The sequence below is a fragment of the Hemitrygon akajei genome, chromosome 4 (genome assembly GCF_048418815.1).
Source record: "Hemitrygon akajei chromosome 4, sHemAka1.3, whole genome shotgun sequence".
NCBI classification, from domain to species: Eukaryota; Metazoa; Chordata; class Chondrichthyes; order Myliobatiformes; family Dasyatidae; genus Hemitrygon; species Hemitrygon akajei.
Genome location: NC_133127.1, coordinates 20,663,139 through 20,686,987, shown reverse-complemented (window position 1 = coordinate 20,686,987; position 23,849 = coordinate 20,663,139). Strand labels below are relative to the sequence as shown.

The 23,849-nt window shown below is 42.7% G+C and overlaps 1 protein-coding gene across 2 annotated transcripts in view; it reads right to left on the bottom strand.

The window, feature by feature from the left end:
* Positions 1-8,216, bottom strand: part of smyd1b (SET and MYND domain containing 1b) — a 77,215-nt gene extending 68,999 nt beyond the window's left edge. For both annotated transcript variants that reach the window (XM_073042140.1, XM_073042141.1), the window contains exon 1: positions 7,993-8,216. In XM_073042140.1, coding sequence (XP_072898241.1) covers positions 7,993-8,129 — 137 coding nt within the window. In that variant the 5' untranslated portion in view covers positions 8,130-8,216. The remainder of the gene's footprint in view (positions 1-7,992) is intronic.
* Positions 8,217-23,849: the final 15,633 nt, after the last annotated feature.

The window sequence follows — 23,849 nt, the reverse complement described above, 5'->3', positions numbered from 1 at the left end:
ATCCAATGACTCGGTCTCCACCATTGTGTGTGGCACTGACTTCCACAGATTCGCCACCCTCTGGCTAAAGGAATTCCTCCTTATCTCTGTCCTAAATGGTCGATGCTGTATTCTGAGGCTGTGCCCTCTGGTTCTTGACTTGCCCACTATAGCAAACATCTCCTCCACCTCCATGAACTCAGTGGACTGAAAGGCCTGTTTTTGTGCTGTATGATGGAGTCTATAGATGAATGGAGTGTCTTCTCTCAACTTTGACAAGGGGTTTGAAATTCTCCTACTCAGACACAGAGGGGAGGAGATGATCATTTGAGTCCAGCTAAATCCACGATCCTCTGACACGACTCCTGAGCAGCAGTAATTAGTCACGTTCTGGTTAAAAATCCCCAAGTGATGAGGGGCCTGTGGGCATTAAATACTTTCCACAGGAGAATTATCCCATTCCCTTCTGGCACTAGGTTGTTGAAGTGCACTTGACATTTCATTTTGACCTTCTATTGACATATCACCTATCAGAGCCCAGCAAAGGAAGTTTAACGTTTCGTTGAGCAGTCTCACTCTTCAGTGTCGCCATGTGCTAAACACATTTGGTAAAGTGATTCTGCTCTTCCTTCATTAGAATCTACATCTTCCCTCAAACCCATTCCCATTTTCTTCTTGTCCTTAAGGTGCTGATTCTGACCAGGATGATTCTGCTAGGACCTGTAGTCAGCCCCATATCCCAGTCCATCTGCTGGCCCAGCAGTCAAATCACCTCCACTGCTGAGCACAGTGCCTACAGGCACCATACAAAAGCTTGTTGCGTAATCCTGGTCTAGTACAAGCATGCACACACACACACACTCACACACAGAACACAGGCCCTTCAGCCCATGATGTTGTGCTGACCCTTTAACCTACTCCAAGATCAATCTAATACTTCCCTCCCACATAGCCCTCCCTTTTTCCTTTGTGCATCCATACACACTCACCACTAACACCTAAACACAATCACATGCCCACACACTCACCACTAACACCTAAACACAATCGCATGCCCACACACTCACCACTAACACCTAAACACAATCGCATGCCCACACACTCACCACTAACACCTAAACACAATCACATGCCCACACACTCACCACTAACAACTAAACACTATCGCATGCACACACACTCACCACTAACACCTAAACACAATCGCATGCACACACTCACCACTAACAACTAAACACTATCGCATGCACACACACTCACCACTAACACCTAAACACAATCGCATGCACACACACTCACCACTAACACCTAAACACAATCGCATGCACACACTCACCACTAACACCTAAACACTATTGCATACACACACTCACCACTAACACCTAAACACAATCGCATACACACACTCACCACTAACACCTAAACACAATCGCATGCACACACTCACCACTAACACCTAAACACAATCGCATGCACACACACTCACAAACACACACTCGTATCACTCAGACACACATCAGCATGCTCACTCACATCCTCATATGTGTTACTGTGATTATTCTATGGATTTGATGAGCATGCTCACAAGAAAATGAATCTCAGGATTGTGTATGGTGACATATATGTACTTTGATAATAAAATTTATTCTGAACTTTGCAGATGAAGATGAAACCTCACGTAACAGAACAACTGTGGCGTTGATTTGTAATAGCAACTTTATTTGTCCTCACAGAAACTTCATAGATAAAAGTGTACTTAATAACTCTCAGCTAATTTTGTTACTTAATGTTATAAATTACTTTGTTTAATAGAGTCTCATTGTACAAATATCAGTAGAAGTGCTGGTCAATTTCCCGTGGAGAAACTGGTAGCCTGTGTTCTTTCGAGACAAAGATGTCTGATTACTACTGGGAGGTTAAATGATAACAGGTTTTCTCCACTCAAGACTGTCTTTTATCCAATATGCTATCTTTTCTGCTTGTCAATTTCCAAAGTACCTCTTTAAGTGGTTCTCTATTTCAGGATCAAAACTGCACGATAGCCAACTGGGCCTGCATAATACAAGTAGTGCTCCTTAATTGAGTTATATCCAATTTGACGTATGGATTCAAACATCATAGCAGAACTACATTTACTCTGCCTCCAAGATTCATTTTGTACTGTCTCAGCAAACTGAACTCCGGTGCTGGTGTCATTGCACAATTACTTGTTACTATTCACCAAGGATGGATTCTGAGGTCAACAAACTTCAGTAAGAATAGAAACCAATGACTTCCATTCATGGCTTCTTCAAAGTTTGAAGTAACTTTATTATCAAAGTACAATTGTCACCATAGATAACCCTGACATTCATTTTTTGGGGGAATCACAGTAGGTGTAAGAAACACATTAAAATCAATGGAAGACTGCATGCAACAAGATGGACAACAACCAGTGTGCATAAACAACAAAATGGACAAATAGAAAAAGAAAAAAGAAAAAAGAAGTAATCGTAATCAAAAATACAGAAGTCAATAAGTGAACAAACCAGAAATATGCTGAATTAGAAGAGGAAATGGAAAGACTTTGGAACAAGAACAGGGTATACATTGTCCCAATAGTAGTATCTACAACTGGTATCATCCCAAAGTCACTACACAATAGCATTAAACAATTAGGGCTACACTTTAATATCTATGTAAATCTTCAGAAAGCCACAATACTAAACACCACTAGAGTAATCCGAAAGTTCCTAGCAATTAACAGATGAGTGTGCTTTGCTATGCCCGTACCTCAGCTTTTACCAGCTTGAGCTGAGAGAAAAAATAATATTATTAATAAATAAATATGCAATAAATCTCAAGAACTTGAGATGAAGAATCCTTGAAAGTGAGTCCGTAGATGGTGGAAAGATTTCAGTGATGAGGCGAGTGAGTTTGAGTGAAGTCATCCTCTCTGGTTTAAGAGCCTGATGAGTAAGAACTGTCATTTAGGCTGGCCGGTGGTGTAGTGCATCAGCACTGGACTTGGAGGCGGATAGTCCTGAGTTCAAATCCGGCCGGGTCCCAACCTGGTCAGCAGCAGTATCTGTGTGAGAAAGGCCTGGCCTGTATCTACTTCCGTATCTTGCCATGAAAACCCTGTGGACAACTACACTACCCATGAATCAACGATGACACCATGGCACCCAACTGTCATTGCAACTTTTAAGAACAATCTTCCTTAGGTTCTGTTCTTGTTCTGTAATCTGATAACAAAATGAAATAATTCAGATCTAATGATAAAAGTCATAGTCAAGTTTATGGCTGGTAAAAAGACTCTTACTAGGAAATGGTTATCACAGGAGAGCCCAACTTTAAACGCATGGATGGAAATTACAATGGACATTTACAAAATGGAGAAGATAACAGCATCTGTTAATCATAAATGTCGTGGGCAAAGTACTGGAGAGTTTAACATCAGTAGCTGAGCGAAGGGCGCTGAGTAGGCTACGGTCAATTATGGAAAACCCTGAACATCCTCTACATAGCACCATCCAGAGACAGAGAAGCAGTTTCAGCGACAGGTTACTATCGATGCAATGCTCCTCAGACAGGATGAAGAGGTCAATACTCCCCAATGCCATTAGGCTTTACAATTCAACCGCCAGGACTTAAGAACCTTTTAAAAGCTATTATTAATGCTTTTTCAGATAGTGATTTAGATGCATATCATATTTTTTACTGAGTTAAGTATTGTATGTAATTAGTTTTGCTACAACAAGTGTATGGGACATTGGAAAAAAAGTTGAATTTCCCCATGGGGATGAATAAAGTATCTATCTATCTATCTATCTATCTATCTATCTATCTATCTATCTATCTATCTATCTATCTATCTATCTATCTAAGCTGGAACAATTTGATTCATACCGGAAAAAGTGGTTTAACTACATAAGATCTGATTTTATTCTCACAAATCAATGAATATGTTGTAAAAAAAAAGATCACTCTCTACTTGTACATAGTTTTTTTTCCTTTTGCTTGCTTTTTCTTTCCACTCTTTTCTATGAGTGTAAACCTCAGATAAATACTTCGTGGAGATTTGTGACATATATGATTATATGATATATATGTACAATGTCTGAAATACATCTTATGGAAATGTTTGTTTGATGATGAACTTCAATTAAAAAAATCACCAAAAAAAAAGAAAAACATATTTATACCACTGTCACAGGTATGTAGAATCACTTAGGCAGTATTCACAAACACTATAAATTAAACATAAATTATACCAAATTTTTACAAGAATGAACACGATTAGAGCAAAGAAAAATAAAATAAATTTTTGTGCAAAGTGATCAACGTGGTCATAGTGCTGTTGAACTGTAGTGATTATGGTTTTGATAACTGAATAATTCAGTCTTTAATACCATAATTCCAAGCAAACTCATCTCCACACTCCTAGATCTAGGACTCAACATCTCCCTTTGCAACTGGATCTTTGACTTCATGACCAACAGACCACAATCAGTAAGGGCAGACAGCAGCATCTCCAACACAATTATCCTCCACAATGGTCCTGCAGAAGGTTACATCCCATTCTACACCCTGGACACGTTTGATTGCATGGCTGGACTCCAATCTACAAGTTTGCAGATGTATTCAGGGTATTCCCTATGGCCATTTATGAAACTAAAGGATAACAGAAAATGAATTTCAAGATAGCATGTAGTCACATAAATGTACTTTTGATAATAAATTTACTTTGATTATGATTTGATTTTTTTCTAGTCTTCTGGTATCTCATGTGTGTCAAACATAGATGCAACTTTGTCTGTCAGAGCACCAGTTATCGCCTCCCTTGCTCCGTTTAACATTCTAGGAAACATCCTGTCAAGCACTGGAGATTTAATCATGGGGTTATACAGCACAGACACAGGCCCTTTGGTCCAATTTGTCTATATTTACCAAGGTGCCTTCCTGAACATTTAACCTGTCTGAATGTAATTTTTAAGGTAATTATACCTGACCCTACCAATATCTCTGACTTCTTGTTCCACATATCCACTGAGTTTTATGTGAAAATCTTGCCTCCAAGGTCTTTCCTCATCTTAAACCTATTCCTTCCACTTCCTCCCATAAAGAGAAGGCACAATAAAGCAGTTGGCAGATTAGACAGAAGTTAGCTTTATATATGTAACGCCCTGGTTAAGATTTCTACTGCTATGCCGTAGGTATTTTAATTCAGAAGTTTTCTGTAAAAGCTGTGTGTCCCACTAGTAGAATGTTTTGGTTTCAGCTAAAGATAAGAAGCCACGTTGTTCAACTTAGGAAAGTTGTATCAGTCAATTAGGATGGTGGGGTCGGGAGAAAATTCCAGAGAGAGCTGGGCGGAGAGAGGTTTGTGACAGACAGTCTCATTTGGAGTCTTTTAGCAGGAGCTGTGGAGCGGAACTCGAGGAAAGATGCTGCAGAATGCCATTAGAAGGAGAGTCCCTGTGGCAAGAAGTACTTTGTGCAGATGAATGGCTCCAAGGAGGAGGGGTGAACATTCCTGAGAGAGAGCCAGTTCATTTGCGATGGACTTCAAGGGAAGTTTAGAATGTAGCAGACTATGGGTCCAGCTCATGAATAAAGAGATACTTCCCTTATGACTCCAATATGAGCTCCAATGTTATGTCCACATTGGAGTAGGTCCTTATATCTTCTTTTATTTCCTTTTTCCTATTAACTGTCTGATAAAGCTGAAATTGGTAAATACACTTTATAATCTTATGCGGTGTACAATCTGTTATTTCTTGCCAACGGATAACTGTGTATGGGCAGTATTTACACAGCATTCACTCAAATCAAGGTTCCTTTAACTGGAACATCACGTTGTTCCTGTTTGGTTGAACCCCAAATCATATGTAATTTATGAAAGGTGGCCTTCTCACTGGCGAGTCATGTGGCTGTTGGCAAAGTTAGCTAAAGAGTCAAGTTTGTACACGAGCACTGGTGAGAGGAGGGTTACGTACATCTTACTGAACACGTAAGCACAGGCGAAAGCAACAGAAGAGTTTCAAATGGATTTTATCCAGTGAGGTGTGAGCCTTGCATTCTGGGAGATGCACCAAGGCAAGCTGATATTCTATAAATAGAAAACTATTTAGAGTTCATGGATCACTGAAACTATCCATACAAGTGGACAAAGTCAGTAAAATGTTCTAAGCCAAAGTGCAGAAGATAAGTACAAGCTGGTTGGTTAGTTAGTTAGTTAGTTAGAACAGGTTACAGGGTCGGCACAACATTGTGGGCTGAAGGGCCTGTACTATGCTGTGGTGTTCTATGTTCTGGATATTGCCCGGATTGGAGGGCTTGAGTTTTAAGGAGAGATTGGATAGGCTGGGTCTGTTTTCCCTCCAGTGAAGGAGGCTGAGATGTGACATAATAGAGGAAAATAAAATTATCGGAGGCCTAGATAGGGTAGGTAGCCAGTGTTTCCTATGGTAGAGGGGTTTAAAATCGAAGGGCATTGTTTTAATGTGAGAGGCAGAAGGCTGAGTAGTTGGGTTCCGGAATGAGCTGCCAGGGGAGATTATGGAGGTAGGAATGGTAACATTTAAGAGACATCTGGTCAGGTACCTGAATGAACAGGATATAAAGGGATATAGGATTAATGCAGGCAAGCGGGATTAGTACCGTGAATTTGGGCCGAAGGGTCTGATTCTGTAATCTGTGACTCTCCAACTCCAATACAATGGGATAGCTGGAAGATTAGTGCGATGGTCAACACATTGAGCTGAGGGATCTGTTTCCGTGTAAATGACTTTGTGGCTATGAAACTTGCTGCCAACATGGTCTGATCTTTCTGTCACCAGCCGCCACCAAAGCAGATGACTTTTAACTACTTCCCAAAATGGCCGAGTAAGCCGTTCGAATCAGCAGTTAGGAACGGACAACAGTTGTTGGCTTGTCAGTGATAACTATGTCCCATGAAGAAATAAAAAGCCAACATCACCAAGTTCTCCTTAACATCAAAGCTGTCCCAACCAGAGCTCCATTGCCCTTCCACATTTCCCAGTTAGAACCACAGAACATTACAGCACAGAAACAGGCCTTTTGGCCCTTCTTGTCTGTGCCGAACCATTTTTCTGCCTAGTCCCACTGACCTGCACCTGGCCCATATCCCTCCATACCCCTCTCATCCATGTACCTGTCCAAGCTTTTCTTAAATGTTAAAAGTGAGCCTGCATTTACCACTTCATCTGGCAGCTCATTCCACACTCCCACCACTCTCTGTGTGAAGAAGCCCCCCCTAATGTTCCCTTTAAACTTTTCCCCCTTCACCCTTAACCCATGTCCTCTGGATTTTTTCTCCCCTAGCCTCAGTGGAAAAAGCTTGCTTGCATTCACTCTTTCTATACCCATCATAATTTTATATACCTCTATCAAGTCTCCCCTCATTCTTCTACGCTCCAGGGAATAAAGTCCTAACCTATTCAACCTTTCTCTGGTTGAAAACTCAGTTTCTCAAGTCCCGGCAACATCCTTGTAAACCTTCTCTGAACTCTTTCAACCTTATTAATATCCTTCCTGTAATTCGGAGGCCTGGAATTCTCCAGCACATGCCATAACAGGGGCTTCAGTCACAGACAAGCAGGGACGGATGCCATCTCTGTACACCCTCATAGCAAGCCTCAGAAAGGCACTTATTTAGGGATTCTGCACAACGTTAGCAGAGTTCACATCTCTATTCCACTGTGCAAAAATTGCCACGTGTAGTTACTGAGACCTGTAGTTCACCTGTGTCCCCACAGACCCATGCACCATCCTGGGGACAGTTGCAAATGCAATCAGTCTGGGGAAACCTCCTTACGCAGAGCAGTACGAAAAATAACAGGAGAGGGAAAAGCTCTCAGCACAAAGTAACTTGCTCAATAAGACATCAATGGGAAACTGCCTGATTGCTGCTTTCTCGAAACAAGTTTACCTAGACAGAATTTTCCACCTACAATGGAGCAATATGCATTGGTTTGTACTGTACAGTAAGCAGGCGCATTGACTCACTTGTCGAACACAACCGCAGCGTAAGCTGGCTCGGCGAAGACCACGTCCCCACTCCAAACTTCTTGCTTCGTCTTCAGACCCCTTCCCTTGCTCTCCGCGTCGAAGACTTCTGCCTTATCCATGTCACCCACCGTCATTTGAGGGAATGAGAGAGGCTACGTGCAACAGGACAGACTTTAACCTTAGTGACTGATCTCCAGTTATCTTGACACCGTTCAGATGCCTGAAACTGAGCTTCTATAAATGGTCTGCCTCAGTCAGGCTGGACCAAGTCAAACGGTGAGGGGGAGCACGGAGGACAGGGGGGAAATACAACCTGTCAAACACAACATGCTGGATCAGGTTATAATGGCTGCACTGGTGTAACCACAGGAGTAGGATCTTGCTAAAAGATACCAGAAAGTGTAACATTTTCCTGAGGGATTTTATAAATCCTGGAATAATGGATGTTTTGGCTCTTCCCCTGCTCTGGGAAGGAGGCTGGAGCCGAGGGTTTTATTTTTGGGAATCAGATGTCCTTATCCATCAAAGTGTGACGGCTGGAGAGAGGCAGCCATTTGTTATGAGGCTTGAGAGAAAAGAATAGAAAAGAACTGGTCTCTTCTTAAGCAGCAGTGTAGGGCAAGGTCCTAATATAATAACCACACCCAAGGGACACAGAGAGTTTATTATTAGAGATACAGCACGATAACAGACCCTCCTTCTGGCCCGATGAGCCCATGCTGCCCAATCACTCCCATTTGAACAATTGATCTATTAACCTGCACACGCTTGGAATGTGGGAGGTAACCAGGGAACCCGGAGGAAACCCACACTGTCAGGGGAAGAACGTGCAAACTCCTTACAGGGAGCAACTGGAAATGAACCCGGGTCGCTGGTGCTGTAAAGCATGATGGTACCATGCTGCCTAATTCCACATTAGAGTTATAGAGTCAAAGTTCAAAATAAATTTATTCTGGAAATACATACATGTCAGCATATGCAACCCTGAGATTAATTTTCTTGCTAGGCATAGTCAATAAATCCATTAAAGAATAACAATAATCCATAATAGACTCAATGCAAGTCTACACCAACTGGGCAGAGAGTCATCGAACACAGCACAGAAACCGGCCCTTCAGCCCATCTAGTCTGTGCCAACCTATTAATCTGCCTCGGCCTAGGCATGTTCTCCCCATGACCATGTGGATTTCCTTTGGGTGCTCTGGTTTGCTCCCAGAGTCCAAAGATGTAGCAGTTGGTAGGTTAATCGGTCATAGTAAATTGTCCTATGATCAGGCCTAGGATTAAATCGGGTGATTGCTGGGCAGCGTGGCTATATCTATATGCTATATTTCCAATCAATAAGTAAATAATGCAGTGGATGGACATTACAGATGCAGAGGGATATATGTGGAAAGATGAGAAGACAATGTTAGCTCAGATTCACATTCATTTATTTATCACATGTACATCGAAACATACAATAACCAGCACAATGCAAGGATGTGCTGGGGGCAGCCACACACTCCAACACCAGCATACGCTCAGTAGACACTTTATTAGGCACATCTGTTCACCTGCTTGTTAATGCAAATATCTAATCAGCCAATCATGTGATCTAAGTGACTTTTAACATGGAATGATTGTTGGTGCCAGATGGGGTGGTTTGTGTATCTCAGAAACTGCTGATCTCCTGGGATTTTCACACACAACAGTCTCCAGAGTTTACAGAGAATGGTGCGAAAAGCAGAAAATGTCCAGTGAGGGGCAGTTCTGTGGATGAAAACACCTTATTAATGAGAGAGATCAGAGGAGAATGGTCAGACTGGTTCAAGCTGACAAGAAGGTGACAGTAACTCAGATAACCACACGTTACAACAGTGGTGTGCAGAAGAACACAGTGAACGTTGAAGTGGATGGGCTAAAGCAGCAGAAGACCACGAACATATAGTACACTCAGTGGCCACTTTACTAGGTAATTCCTGTACCTAATAAAGTGGTCACTGAGTGTAATATTCCCACAATGTTCACCTAACCAGCACTTTTAAAGGAATTGCATGAATGAAGAGCCCTGAGGATCAACATGTGAGAAAGCTATACCAAAGGCTACTGGATCTTTATTTTACTGAAAAAAAACACCATTAGATAATTGATTGTTTATACTCGAGCCAGGCCCAGTATAAGGGATTGTTAGACATGGGAGATCCTTCAGGAATTATATGCAGAACAGATACGAATACAAGCAGAGACTATTCAATTGTGAACTATAGGCAGTTATCAGTTTTGAGACTAAAAGCACAGCTATGTCTCAAACAGTCTTGCTGACAGAACACATGAGATATAGCTTGTACAGTGCCTATAAAAAGACTTAACAACCCTCTCCCCGGAAGTTAATTATTTTACAACATTGAATCACAGTGGATTTAATTTGGCTTATTTGACACTGATCAACAGAAAAAGACTCTTTTGTGTCAAAGTGCAAACAGATCTCTACAAAGTGATCTAAATTAATTACAAATATAAAACACAAAAAAATTGATTTAATAAGTACTCACCCCCTTCAAGTCAGTATTTAGTAGATGCACCTTTGGCAGCAATTACAGACATGAGTCTGTGTGGACAGGTCTCTATCAGCTTTGCACATCTGGACACTGCAATTTTTCCTTATTCTTCTTTACAAAACTGCTCAAGCTCTGTCAGATTGCATGGGGATCATGAGTGAACAGCCCTTTCCAAGTCCAGCCACAAATTCTCAGTTGGATTCAGATCTGGACCTGATTTGTATTCCAGGACATTAACTTTGTTGTTTTTAAGCAAATCTTTGCCCAAGTCGGAGTTGTCTTGCAGACTGCATCAGGTTTTCCTCCAGGACTTCCCTGTACTTTTCTGTATTCATTTTACCTTCTACCTTCACAAGCCTTCCAGAGCCTGCTGCAGTGAAGCACCCCCACAGCATGACACAGCCACCACCTCGATTCACGGGAGGGATGGTGTGTTTTTGATGATGTGTAGTGTTTGGTCTGATGGCCAAGAAGCTTAATTTTGGTTTCTTCAGACCATAGAACCCTCTTCCTGCTGGCTAACTCAAGCTGAGATTTCACGTGAGTTATTTTCAACAGCGGCTTTCTCTTTGTTGCTCTCCCATAACACTGCGACTGGTGAAGCATCCGGACAACCGCTGGTGTATGCACAGTCCCTCCCATCTCTGTCACTGAAGCTTGTAACTCCCCAGAGTTATCGAAGGTCTCTTGGTGGCCTCCCTCTCTAGTCCCCTGCTTACATGGTCACTCAGTTTTTGAGGATGGCCTGCTCTTGGCAGATTTACAGCTGTATCATATTCTTTCTATTTCTTGATGAGTGACGTAACTGTACACCAAGGGAACATCGATTTCTCAAACTTCCAGTAATGCCCCCATCGCTTCCCCCCCCCTCCAAGGGGCATGAATACTTTTTTATAACCACTGTAAATTGACGTGATCTTGAGATTTTCTCGTCTGCATCATCCATATGTAAAACAATGAAGCTGTCTTAACTGGCCTACTTTAAATCAGATGTCTTCAGTGAAGTTAGTTTTGTATCATTGTGACAGCAATCCAGGATGGTCCCAAACCAGATTGTCCATTTTCCACTGTACCTAATATTGTGACTACTGAGTGTACCATCATAGAATAAACAATATATCCATGCTGACCCAGATGTCTACCTGATTTAGTCTCATTTGTTTGTCTTTGGCTTACATCCCTTTATAGGGGAAAAATGCAAGGATCCTGACAGAGATTTTTTATAAACACAAGAAATCCAAAGCAACATTATCAAAATGCTGGAGGAACTCAGCAGGTCAGGCAGCAACATTTCAATGTTCCAGGCCGAGGTCCTTCTTCAGGACTGGAAAGGAAGGGGAAGACACCAGAATTAAAAAGGTGGGCAGAGGGGAAGGAGGAACCCTAGAAGGTGATAGGTGGGTGGGAAAGGACAAGGGCTGGAGGGGAATGAATCTGGTCGGAGAGGAGAGGGAATCATAGGGGAAATGGAAGGAGGAGGGGCACCGGTGGAGGTGATAGTCATGAGAAGAGGCAAGAGGCCAGAGTGGAGAATAGAAGAATTGGGGAGGAGCAGGGATTTTTTTTTAACATCATCAGATGGAGAAATCAATGATCATGCCTTCAGGTTGGAGGCCATCCAGGCAGAATATAAGGTGTTGCTCCTCCAGCCTGAGGGTGGCACAATAGGCCCATGGATTGACAGCAAAGCCTTTGATAAGGTCCCAGAGAGTAAGCTGGTTTGTAAGGTAAGATAACGTGGGACCCAAAGCATTGTCAAGTTTGCTGATGACATAAATAGGAGTGTAGTAAGGATGCAATGATACTCTAAGGGCCTGTACACTTCTTGAGTACAATCAGAGAAAATCCACTTCGTAAAAACTGAATTTCTGAGAAGTTTTAATTGATGAGAAATTGGGAAGTGTTGATATTCAAGGAGATCAAACATAGGTTGTTTTCGCTGGAGCTGAGGGGGGGATCTGATAGAGAATTCTAAGATTATGAGAAGCATAGATAGAGTAGACAGCAAGTATCTTTTTCCCCAGGATTGAAATATCTAATACCAGAGGGCATGCATTTGAGGTGAGAAGGGGTAATTTCAAAGGAGATGCGAGGGTAAAGTTTTTTTTTTACACAGAGAGTTGTGGGTGCCTGGAGTGCTCTGCGTGGGGAGGTGGTGGAGGCAGATATATTAGGGACATATTGGAGACGTTTAGATAGGCTCGTGAGTGTGAGGAAGATGGAGAGATATGGACATTGTGTAGGCAAGGCATAAGGGATTAGTTTAGTTGGCTGAAGGCTATACTGTTCGATGATATACGAGATCTGGGAGTCTGTTACCAAAATCAGACAAGCAGACACAACAGGCAATTAGGAAAGTAAGTGGTACATTAGCCTTCATTGCTTGATGGCTTCATTACAAGAATAAAGTTGTCCTACTACAGCTATGTAAGGTCTTTTGAGTCCACCCTAGAGTATTGTAATGTTTTTGATCTCTTGGACTGAAAAAAGAATATACTTGCTACCAAGAATTTTGCAGTGAAAATTCTCCTGATGGCTTCCTGGATGTCAGTTCTAAAGTCCCTGGATCTTAGAAGAATGGGAGGTGACCTCATTGTATTGGACAAAATTTTAGAAGTTGTACTAAAGCATTGATAAAGATTGGCTTTATTTGTCACATGTGCAACAAAACATACAGTGAATACAGACACAACGCTGGAAGGACTCAGCCGGTCAGGCAGCATCCGTGAGAAAAGAGGAGGCAACGTTTCGGGCCGAGACCCTTCATCAGGAATGCCTTTTCTCACGGATGCTGCCTGACCTGCTGAGTTCTTCCAGTGTTGTGTTCGTATTCTTTGATCCACAGCATCTGCAGTTGTATTTTTGTGTTTTAAAACATACAGTGAAATGCATCATTTGCGTCAAAGACCAACACAGTCCGAGATGTGCTGGGGGCAGCCCACAAGTTTAGCCATGTTTCCAGCACCAAGACAGCATGCCCACAGCTTACTAACCCTCACCTACATGTCATTGGAATATGGAAGGAAACCAGAGCACCTGGAGGAGACCCACACAGTCGGGGGAGAGTATACAAACTCCATACAGACAGCAGCAGAAATTGAATATTGATCTTACAGCTGACACGGTAGGATGTTATACTTATCACTCCGTTACCGAGCTGCTCTCTTCAATGTGAAGAGAATGTTCCTGCAAGTGCAGGAGTCTAGGGATTTCAGTGGTAACCAAAAGGGCAGACCTAATAGGGTTCAAATGAGCAGAAATCTTTTCCTTTGAAGGGTAATGTATCTTTGGAACTCTTTAAATCTGAAACCCTTGGATGTTCAGTTATTAAATGGATTCAAAGCTGAGATCAATAGATTTCTGGACAGTAAAGGGATGGTGGGATTTGTGGGTAAATCAGGAAATTGGTATCGTGTCAGATGATCACCTGTAAACCACAGAGCAGGCTCAAAGAATCAAAAGGTTTTTGCTTCGCCTTCTTACATTCCTCCTACACAGCCATTTAAGCAACTCAAATGTTTAAATAATATTCTGCTTTTTCACCCAAAGCAAATAACAAGCACGCTGTAAAATAATGAAATCTTTACTTTATTAATTACAGTTCCATATTACAGAGAATTTAAGAAATAGAACACAGAATAGAAGAGGAAGAAGCCCTTCAGTCCAAGATGTTGTGCCAGACTGATTAAATTAGTAATTGAATACATAACGAAACTAATCCTTCTCCCTACCCAGTGTCTGTGCCTTTCCATTTCCTGCACGTTCATGTGCCTTTTAAAGAGCCTCTTCAAAGCCTGTTTTGTACTTGGCTCCCCTCCAGCACCCCAGGCAGTGTATCCAGGCACCCACCATTTACTGTATAAACTCACCCTGCCCATCTCCTTTGACTGGATCCCTCTCACCTTAAATGCATGCTGTCTGCTGGTAGACATTTCAATCCTGGGGAAAGAATATATTGGCTGTCTATTTCGCCTTTGCCTCTCGTAATGTTATAAAGCCTGTTTGGTCTCCCTTCACCCTCCACCGCTTCAGAAAAGCAATCCGAGTTTGTCCAATCTCTTGTTACAACACATGCTGTCTAAACCAGACAGCATCCTGGTAAGCATCTTCCGCACCCTGTCCAAAGCCTCGGCATCCTTCCTAAAATGGGGTGACTAGTACCGTTTACAATATTCCAGATGCAGCCTAGCTAAAGTTTTATAAGACTGGAAAATAACTTCAAGACTCCTGAATTCAGTTCCTTGAGTAGTAAAGGCAAGAGTGCCATATGCTTTCCTCTCAATCTGAAGCCCCTTTCAGGACTATTGACTTGGTTCCTGAGATCCCTCTGCTCATCAGCACTGTTAGGGGTCTTGCCATTAACATTGCCCTGACTCTTTACGTGCGATGATATCGGGTTTGCTGACCATGAAGTTCTAAACTCAAATGAAGACCTTAAGCCTTATTGGATATAAATAGCCTCAAGTACTTTCATGAAAGGGCGATAATACTATAACTACCCAATCTTCAAAAACCAGTTTTCTTCTCTTTTTATTCTCCGCGGCGAGTTTGGCTGCCAATACCCACTATTTGACCAGTGGGTCCCTCCTCCCTACAAAGGAGAAGATACTTCCAGCTAATTTGATTCCAATCAATCAGTTTAATGATTATTACAGAATGTCTCTCTGGTGATTCCCTCTCCTTCCCCTTTTCCCAACCATGACTCCCCTCTCCCTGCCTGCTTCCCACTCTCAGGCTTTTAGTTTCTCCTTCTCAAATTTCAAAATGAACTCAATTATATTGTGATCACTGTTCCTTAAGGGTTCCTTAAATATCACCTCTGGACCATTGCACAACACCCAATCCAGCACAGCTGATCCCCTAGTGGGCTCACCAACAAACTGTTCTAAAAAGCCATCCCTTAGACATTCTACAAATTCCCTCTCTTGAGGTCCAGTACTAGCCTGGTTTTCCCAATCCACTTTCATGTTAAAATCCCCAACGATTATCATGACATTGCCCTTCTGACATGCTTTTTCTATCTCCTGCTGTAATTTGTAATCCACACCCCAGCTGCTGTTTGGAGGCCTGTATACAACTGCCATTAGGGTCCTTTTACCCTTGCCATTTCTTAACTCAACCCATAGGGACTCTACACCTTCCGATCCTATGTCATCTCTTCCCAATGATTTACTATTTCTTATACACAGAGCCACACCACCTTCTCTGCCTACTAACCTATCTTTCTGATACACAGCATATCCTTGGATGTTCAGCTCCCAATGGCAGCCATCCTTTAGCCAAGTTTTGGAGATGGCCACAAGGTCATATTTGCCACTCTGTAGCTAAACTTCAAGATTGTCCACTTTATTTCTTATGCTGCGTGCATTCAAATATAACACTTTCAGTCCAGTATTTGTTGTTTTCTGTTTTAACCGCACCATGCCTCTATTGCCCTGTAACTCATCTCACTGGCTGTGATTAAGCCTCATCTCCTGCCTGTTCTTTCTATAGTCTCTGTTGCACATTATCTTTGATTTATTTCTGTTTTCCCCTTCCTCAGCCCTGTCACTCTGGTTCCTATCCCGCTGCCTAATTAGCTTAAACCCTCCCTAACAGCTCTATTAAACCTGCCTTCTAGGATATTGGACCCCTTTGGGTTCAGGTGTAACCCGTCCTTTTTGTACAGGTTATACCTCCCCCAGAAGAGGCCCCAATGATCCAGGAATCTAAAGCCCTGCCCCCTACACCAGTCTCTCAGACACACATTATTATGCTTGATCATGCTATTCTTGCACTCGTTAGCACGTGGCACAGGCAGCATTCCTGAGACTACTACCCTAGAGGTCCTGCTTTTCAGCTTCCTACCTAACTCCCTGAATTCTCTCTTCAGAACCTCCTCCCTTTTTCTGCCTATGTCATTAGTACCAACGTGTACCAAGACTTCTGGCTGGTCACCCTCTCCCTTCAGAATACCGTACTTTGCACCCGATCCGAGACATCCCGTGTCAGATGAGTGTCAAAATTTAAAGAGTCAATACTACATCTGCAAACAAATGTAAATTTCAACCTGGTTGGCCGGTGTAACGCGTAGGTGGCCTCAGTTAACATTAGAGGAGAAAGAAATTAAGACTTTATTCTCTAGAGTGTAGGAGAATGAGGGGAGTTTTGATGGAGGTTTACAAAATTATGAGGGATATAGATAGGGTAAATGCGAAATGCAAGCAGGCTTTTTCCACTGAGGTTGGGTGAGACTCAAACTAGAGGTTGTGGATTAAAGGTGAAAGCTGAAATGTTTAAGGGGAACATAAGGGGGACTTCTTCACTCAGAGGGTGGTGAGTGTGTGAAACGAGCCTGCAGCAGAAGTGGTGGATGCTTCGCCAGAGGCAAGGTAGATTTCAACATCTAAGTTAATTTTGGATAAGTACATGAATGGAAGAAGAGCAGGTTGATGAAACTAGGCAGAATAATAGTTCAGTGTGGACTAGAGGGGCAGAAAGGCCTGTTTCGGTGTTGTAGTGTTCTACGACTCCATGACTTTAAATATAAATGTTATATTTCTGCTCATTTACATATTAATTCCCCCTTGAAATCAGAAAACTAATGATTTGGATTAAATTCAACCATTCTTCAGTATTTTACACACAATGGCACCGTTAACAGGCATAGAAGGTACATAATAAAGTGGCCACTGAGCGTATTTCTGTAGGTTTGTGCTCTTCTGCTGGTGTAGCCCATCCAATGCAAGGTTTCATGTGTTGTACATTCAGAGAAGCTCTTCAGCACATCACCGTTGTAAGGTGTGGCTATCCGAGTTACTGACACCTTCCTGTCAGCTTGAACCAGCCTGACCGTTCTCCTCTGATTTCTCTCATTAACGCGCCATTTTTTACCCTCAGGCCTGCCGCCCAATGGACATTTTTTTTGTTTCTCGCACCATTCTCTGTAAAGTCGAGAGACTGCTGTGTGTGAAAAACCCAGGGGATCAGCAGTTTCTGAGATACTCAAACCACCCTGTCTGGCACCATTCCACGGTCAAAGCCACTTTGAAAACATTTCTTCCCCCATTCTAATGTTGGGTCTGAACAACAACTGAACCCCTTGACCATGTCCGCATGCTTTTATGCATTGAGTTGCTGCCACGTGATTGGCTGAATAGATACTTGCATTAACAAGCAGGTGAACAGGTGTGCCTAATAAAGTAACAACTGAATGTACATTAAACTTTCGAGGAGTGGATGCTCTGCTTCATTGCATCATTCAGCAGGCTCCAAATCAGCCACAGCTCACTGGGTGTCACTCAGTAAATGACCATTAGCATTTTGTAAATGCACGGATCATGTAGAGTATTTCCAAATGCCTGGAAGCCTTCGTGAGAGATCACTTCAATCTTGGCCCTCTGGGCACAAATTCCCAGAAATGCATCATCAATAGATAGATAGATAGATAGATAGATACTTTATTCATCCCCATGGGGAAATTCAACTTTTTTTCCAATGTCCCATACACTTGTTGTAGCAAAACTTAATACTTAACTCAGTAAAAAATATGATATGCATCTAAATCACTATCTCAAAAAGCATTAATAATAGCTTTTAAAAAGTTCTTAAGTCCTGGCGGTTGAATTGTAAAGCCTAATGGCATTGGGGAGTATTGACCTCTTCATCCTGTCTGAGGAGCATTGCATCGATAGTAACCTGTCGCTGAAACTGCTTCTCTGGCTCTGGATGGTGCTATGTAGAGGATGTTCAGAGTTTTCCATAATTGACCGTAGCCTACTCAGCGCCCTTCGCTCAGCTACCGATGTTAAACTCTCCAGTACTTTGCCCACGACAGAGCCCGCCTTCCTTACCAGCTTATTAAGACGTGAGGCGTCCCTCTTCTTAATGCTTCCTCCCCAACACGCCACCACGAAGAAGAGGGCGCTCTCCACAACTGACCTATAGAACATCTTCAGCATCTCACTACAGACATTGAATGACGCCAACCTTCTAAGGAAGTACAGTCGACTCTGTGCCTTCCTGCACAAGGCATCTGTGTTGGCAGTCCAGTCTAGCTTCTCGTCTAACTGTACTCCCAGATACTTGTAGGTCTTAACCTGCTCCACACATTCTCCATTAATGATCACTGGCTCCATATGAGGCCTAGATCTCTATCTATCTAGATATCTAGGCCTAGGCCTAGATAGCAAAGAGTTCCTTGTATTTGGATGCATCGTTCAGTTTCTGAATTGAGGATAAGGTTTCTTCCCTTACTGAAATAGGGAGATGTACTATTTACTGGAAACAACCCTAACTGGAAACATCTCCAACACAGAGGTCCTGGAAAGCATTAAACTCCTTCAGATATTCCGCAATATTTTCCAGATTAACAAACACATCGTCATCCCCCTTCAGGACACATTTCACAGCCTGGCATTCCTCGGTGAACCACTTCCAGAAGAGTGTCTCCTTCAGGGTGATGTTGACGAAGGACTCGCGAAAGCTCCACTAGATTATGTCGCCGTGCTCCTTGTTCTCCTGATGCACCAGTGACTGAACAGCCTGTGAATGGATACGGCCCCCAGAAGGGAGACACGGCGGACTAAGAACCCATCCACTCTCCTCTCTTGTCCCCACGTGCTATGGATGGAAGCACGATGGTCATCGTTCCCTGCCAAAGACTCGATGACCAGCAGCAGGAAAATGTCCTTCTGATTGCACACATTGGCCTTATGGATTCACGGGAAGTCCGCGCGATGTCAGTATGCCATGAAGTCCGTATAGATTGAGGTGAGATTGACGGTCAGATTTTTGAATGTCCAGTTTGGAAGGCAATGGGCTACAGTCACCTCCACTCTGCATGGGTGCGTGGTCACGTTGATGGAAGTATTTTGCTGTGTCATTGGTTTAAAGTACGACAACGACTTCTGGAGATAAGATAGAAACCGAACGTTGGCTCCAATGCAGAAGGTGAAACCCACAATTAGTGCAATTGAAAATGTCAACACAACTTGCAGACCACTGATCAACATGGCATGGGTGACAGATGCATGCTGGGGTGGGAGGGGACAAAAGAGAAAATTAGTGAATTCTACACACTGTATCTACTGTTGAAAGAATCCTGACTGATGGCCTCGTGGTTTGGTACAGCAATTCAAATGCACACTAGCTTAAGAAGCTTCAGAGAGTAATGAACTCTGCCCAATACATCACAGTCACATCGCTCCTCCACCTCCCATTGGTTGTGCTGTAAAGGGGAAGTGACACAGAACTGGCTTTTCACTGGTGGACTCAACCACAAGCTACTCTAAAAAGCCTCCCAATAGGCATTCTACATATTGGGCTCCAGCACCGAACTGATTTTCCCAGTTAACTGCACATTGACATCTCCCATGACCTTCATAACATTGCCCTTTTCTATCTCCCATTATAATTTGCAGCCCACAACCTGGCTATTCTTCAGAGGCTTGTATATGACTCCCGTCAGGGTATTTTAATCTTTGCTGTTTCTTACCTCTACTCACAAGGATTCTACCTTCTGATCCTGTCACAAAGCCATCAATTCATTATCAAGTTCATTAGCATATAACATGAAAAGTAGCAGATCGAACACCAACCCATAAGACCAAATGACCATAAAACATGGGAACAGAATTAGGCCATTTGGCTTATCAAATTTGCTCCACTATTCCTTCATGGCTGATTGATTAACCCTCCCCAGCCTTCTCACCATAACCTTTGACGTCCTTACTAATCAAGAACCTATCAATTTCTTTTTTAAAATGCACCCAATTATTTGGCCTCCACAGCTGTCTGTGGCAACGAATTCCACAGATTCACCACCATCTGGCTAAAGAAATTCCTCCTCTTTTCTGTTGTAAAGGGATGTTCTTGTATTCTGAGGCTGTGCCCTCTGGTCCTAGACTGCCCCACTATTGAAAACATGGCTTTCCACATCCACACTATCCAGGGTTTTCAGTATCTGATAGATTTCAATAAGATCCCCTATCATTCTTCTAAACTCTAGCAAGTATGGGCCTAGGGTAAACAAGTGCTTCTCACATGTGAACACTTTCATTCCCAGGATCATTCTCCAGAATATCCTTTGGACCCTCTCCAATGACGGGACATCCTTCCTTAGATAAGGGACCCAAAATAGTCGAGTTAACAATCCCAGGATAGGGGAGTCCAAAAGTAGAGACATAAACATTGAACACACAATGTAAGAACAATTGGTATCTATTGTTTTGTTATACTCCTTGTTCATAGACGGAAACAAAGTGAACAGATTTGCAATATTAAGAACTTCCAATAGTTGCCCTCGAAGGAGAAGACTTACCAGATCTGTTCCTGGGGGGCCATGATGTCAAGCTGGAAAAAGAACAAAAAGGTAAGAGTTTGTATTTCAGGTCCCAAGGTTACTTTTCCTATATGATTGAAAAGGTCAGCTTTTTTTGTCATATGTATACTGAAACATCAAAACATACAGTGAAATGTGTCGTTTGCAATGTGCCAAGGGCAGCCCAGAAGTGTTGCCACTTTTCCAGCGTCAATATAGCATGCCCATGACTTACTAACCCTAACATGCTCGTCTGGAATGTGGGAGTAAACTGGAGCATTGGAGGAAACCCACGCGATGCAGATTTACAATTCCCTTACAGGGAGTGGCGGGAATTGAACTTGATTGCCTAAATGTGACCCAGATCCCTCTAAACCTTTCTTATCCATCTACCTATCCAAATATATTTTAAACATTGTGATTTTACCCACTTCACCCACTCTCTGGTGGTTCATGCACCCCCTGGGTGAAAAACTTTTCTCTGAGATCTCCTTTAAATCTTTCTCCTTTCATTTTAAGTTTATACCATCTAGTTTTAGCCTCCCCTATAGAGGGAAAAACATGGTGACCAGTCATCTTATTTATTATTATTTATTTTCTGAGATGCAGCACACAATAGGCCCTTCTGGCCCTTTGAGCCATGACGCCCAGCAATCTCCCGATTTCATCCCAGCTTAATCACGTGACAATTTACATTGACTAATTAACCTACCAATTGGCACGCCTTTGGACTGTGGGAGGAAACCAGAGCACCTGGAGGAAACCCTCACGGTCACGGGGTGGAGGTAAAACTCCTTACAGGCAGTGGTGGGGATTGAATTCTGGTCACCTCCACTGTAAAGCGTTGTGCTAACCAACATGCTCCTGTGCTGTCTGTTATCATACCTCTCATGATTTTGTATACCTCAATAAGATTGCTCTTTAGCCTCCAGTCCCTCCCTATAACGCAAGCCCACCAGTCCCAGTAACATCCTCATGAATCTCATACATCAACGATTTAGATGAAGGCATTGAGAATAACATCAGCAAGTTTGCTGATGATACTAAGCTGGGTGGCAGTGTGACATGTGATGAGGATGTTAGAAGAATTCAGGGTGACTTGGATAGGCTGGGTGAGTGGGCAGATACTTGGCAGATGATGTTTAATGTGAATAAGTGTGAGGTTATCCACTTTGGGAGTAAGAACAGGAAGGCAGATTATTATCTGAACGGTGTAGAGTTAAGTAAGGGAGAAATACAAAGAGATCTAGGAGTCCTTGTTCATCAGTCACTGAAGGTGAATGAGCAAGTGCAGCAGGCAGTGAAGAAGGCTAATGGAATGTTGGCCTTTATTACAAAGGGAATTGAGTACAAGAGCAAGGAAATCCTTTTGCATTTGTACAGGGCCCTGGTGAGACCACACCTGGAGTATTGTGTACAGTTTTGGTCTCCAGGGTTAAGGAAGGACATCCTGGCTGTAGAGGAAGTGCAGCATAGATTCACGAGGTTAATTCCTGGGATGTCTGGACTGTCTTACGCAGAGAGGTTAGAGAGACTGGGCTTGTACACGCTGGAATTAAGGAGATTGAGAGGGGATCTGATTGCAACATATAAGATTATTAAGGGATTGGACAAGATAGAGGCAGGAAATATGTTCCAGATGCTGGGAGAATCCAGTACCAGAGGGCATGGTTTGAGAATAAGGGGTAGGTCATTTAAGACAGAGTTAAGGAAAAACTTCTTCTCCCAGAGAGTTGTGGGGGTCTGGAATGCACTGCCTCGGAATTCAGTGGAGGCCAATTCTCTGGATGCTTTCAAGAAGGAGCTAGATAGGTATCTTATGGATAGGGGAATCAAGGGAATTGGGGACAAGGCAGGAACCAGGTATTGATAGTAGATGATCAGCCATGATCTCAGAATGGTGGTGCAGGCTCGAAGGGCCGAATGGTCTACTTCTGCACCTATTGTCTATTGTCTATCTTTTCTGCACCCTTTGTGGCTTAATGACATGCTTCCTAAACCTGGGTCCCCAGACCTGCGCACAATGCTCCAACTGTGGTCTCACCGGCACCTTGTACAGCCGTCATATGATCCATGTTTTACAGTGACACTCGACCGTACATGATCAAATCAGAGGAGCTGCAGGAAACCCGGCTAAAGGATAAAAAGCTTTCACAGCCCTGAAAATAAACCCTTTCTTTCATGCAATCTCCTCGGCTCTCCTTTTCCCTTATTAAAAGCATAACCAGCAACCAGACAACATTCATAATGCGCTCACTCTATAACTTACTTGCCATACTGATGAAAATCTATCCTCACATTGCAATCATTTTAAATTTAAAAAACATTACAATTTCCAGCTGCATGTAAATCCTCAGTCTTGCTCTATGCAACAAAAATGAACATACTCACCAAGAGTCCCCTGTCAGAGCTTTAAACTCATTCCCTGGCCCTAAGTCATTCAGCTGTAATGTAGTGTGTTGTTCTCACACACTAGGCCCCAGTGCCTGCCTTCTTCCCGTATACTCTTTGCTTAATAGGAATGATTCATAAGAAGCACACACTTTACAAGTATTTCTCTTTAAAAATATGCAAAGCTTAACAAAACTAATACTAAAATGATTTGGAGGCACAATAGCATGCAGATGCTGGAATCTAGAGACCAATAACCAATCTGTGGGAGAAACTCAGCGTGTCAGGCAGCATCTGTCAGGGGAGAATGGACAAGGAATGATTTGGACCAAAGCACTTCATTTGGACTGCAAAGCAACTTTCCAAGGACCAACATAATCAGAGGACCCAACCATGCTGGACATTCTCATTCCCATCAGAGAAGATACAAAAGCCTGAAATGGCATAGCACCAGCTTCCGTCCCGCTGTTATTAGACCTTTCAACGGACCTCTTGTACGATAAAATGGATTTCATAATCTACCTCGTTATGACCTTACGCTTTATTGTTCACCTACACTAGACTTTTTAAATAACATTTATTAGTTTTTTTTAAAATTTATGTAGAGTTACAGGCCCCTCCTC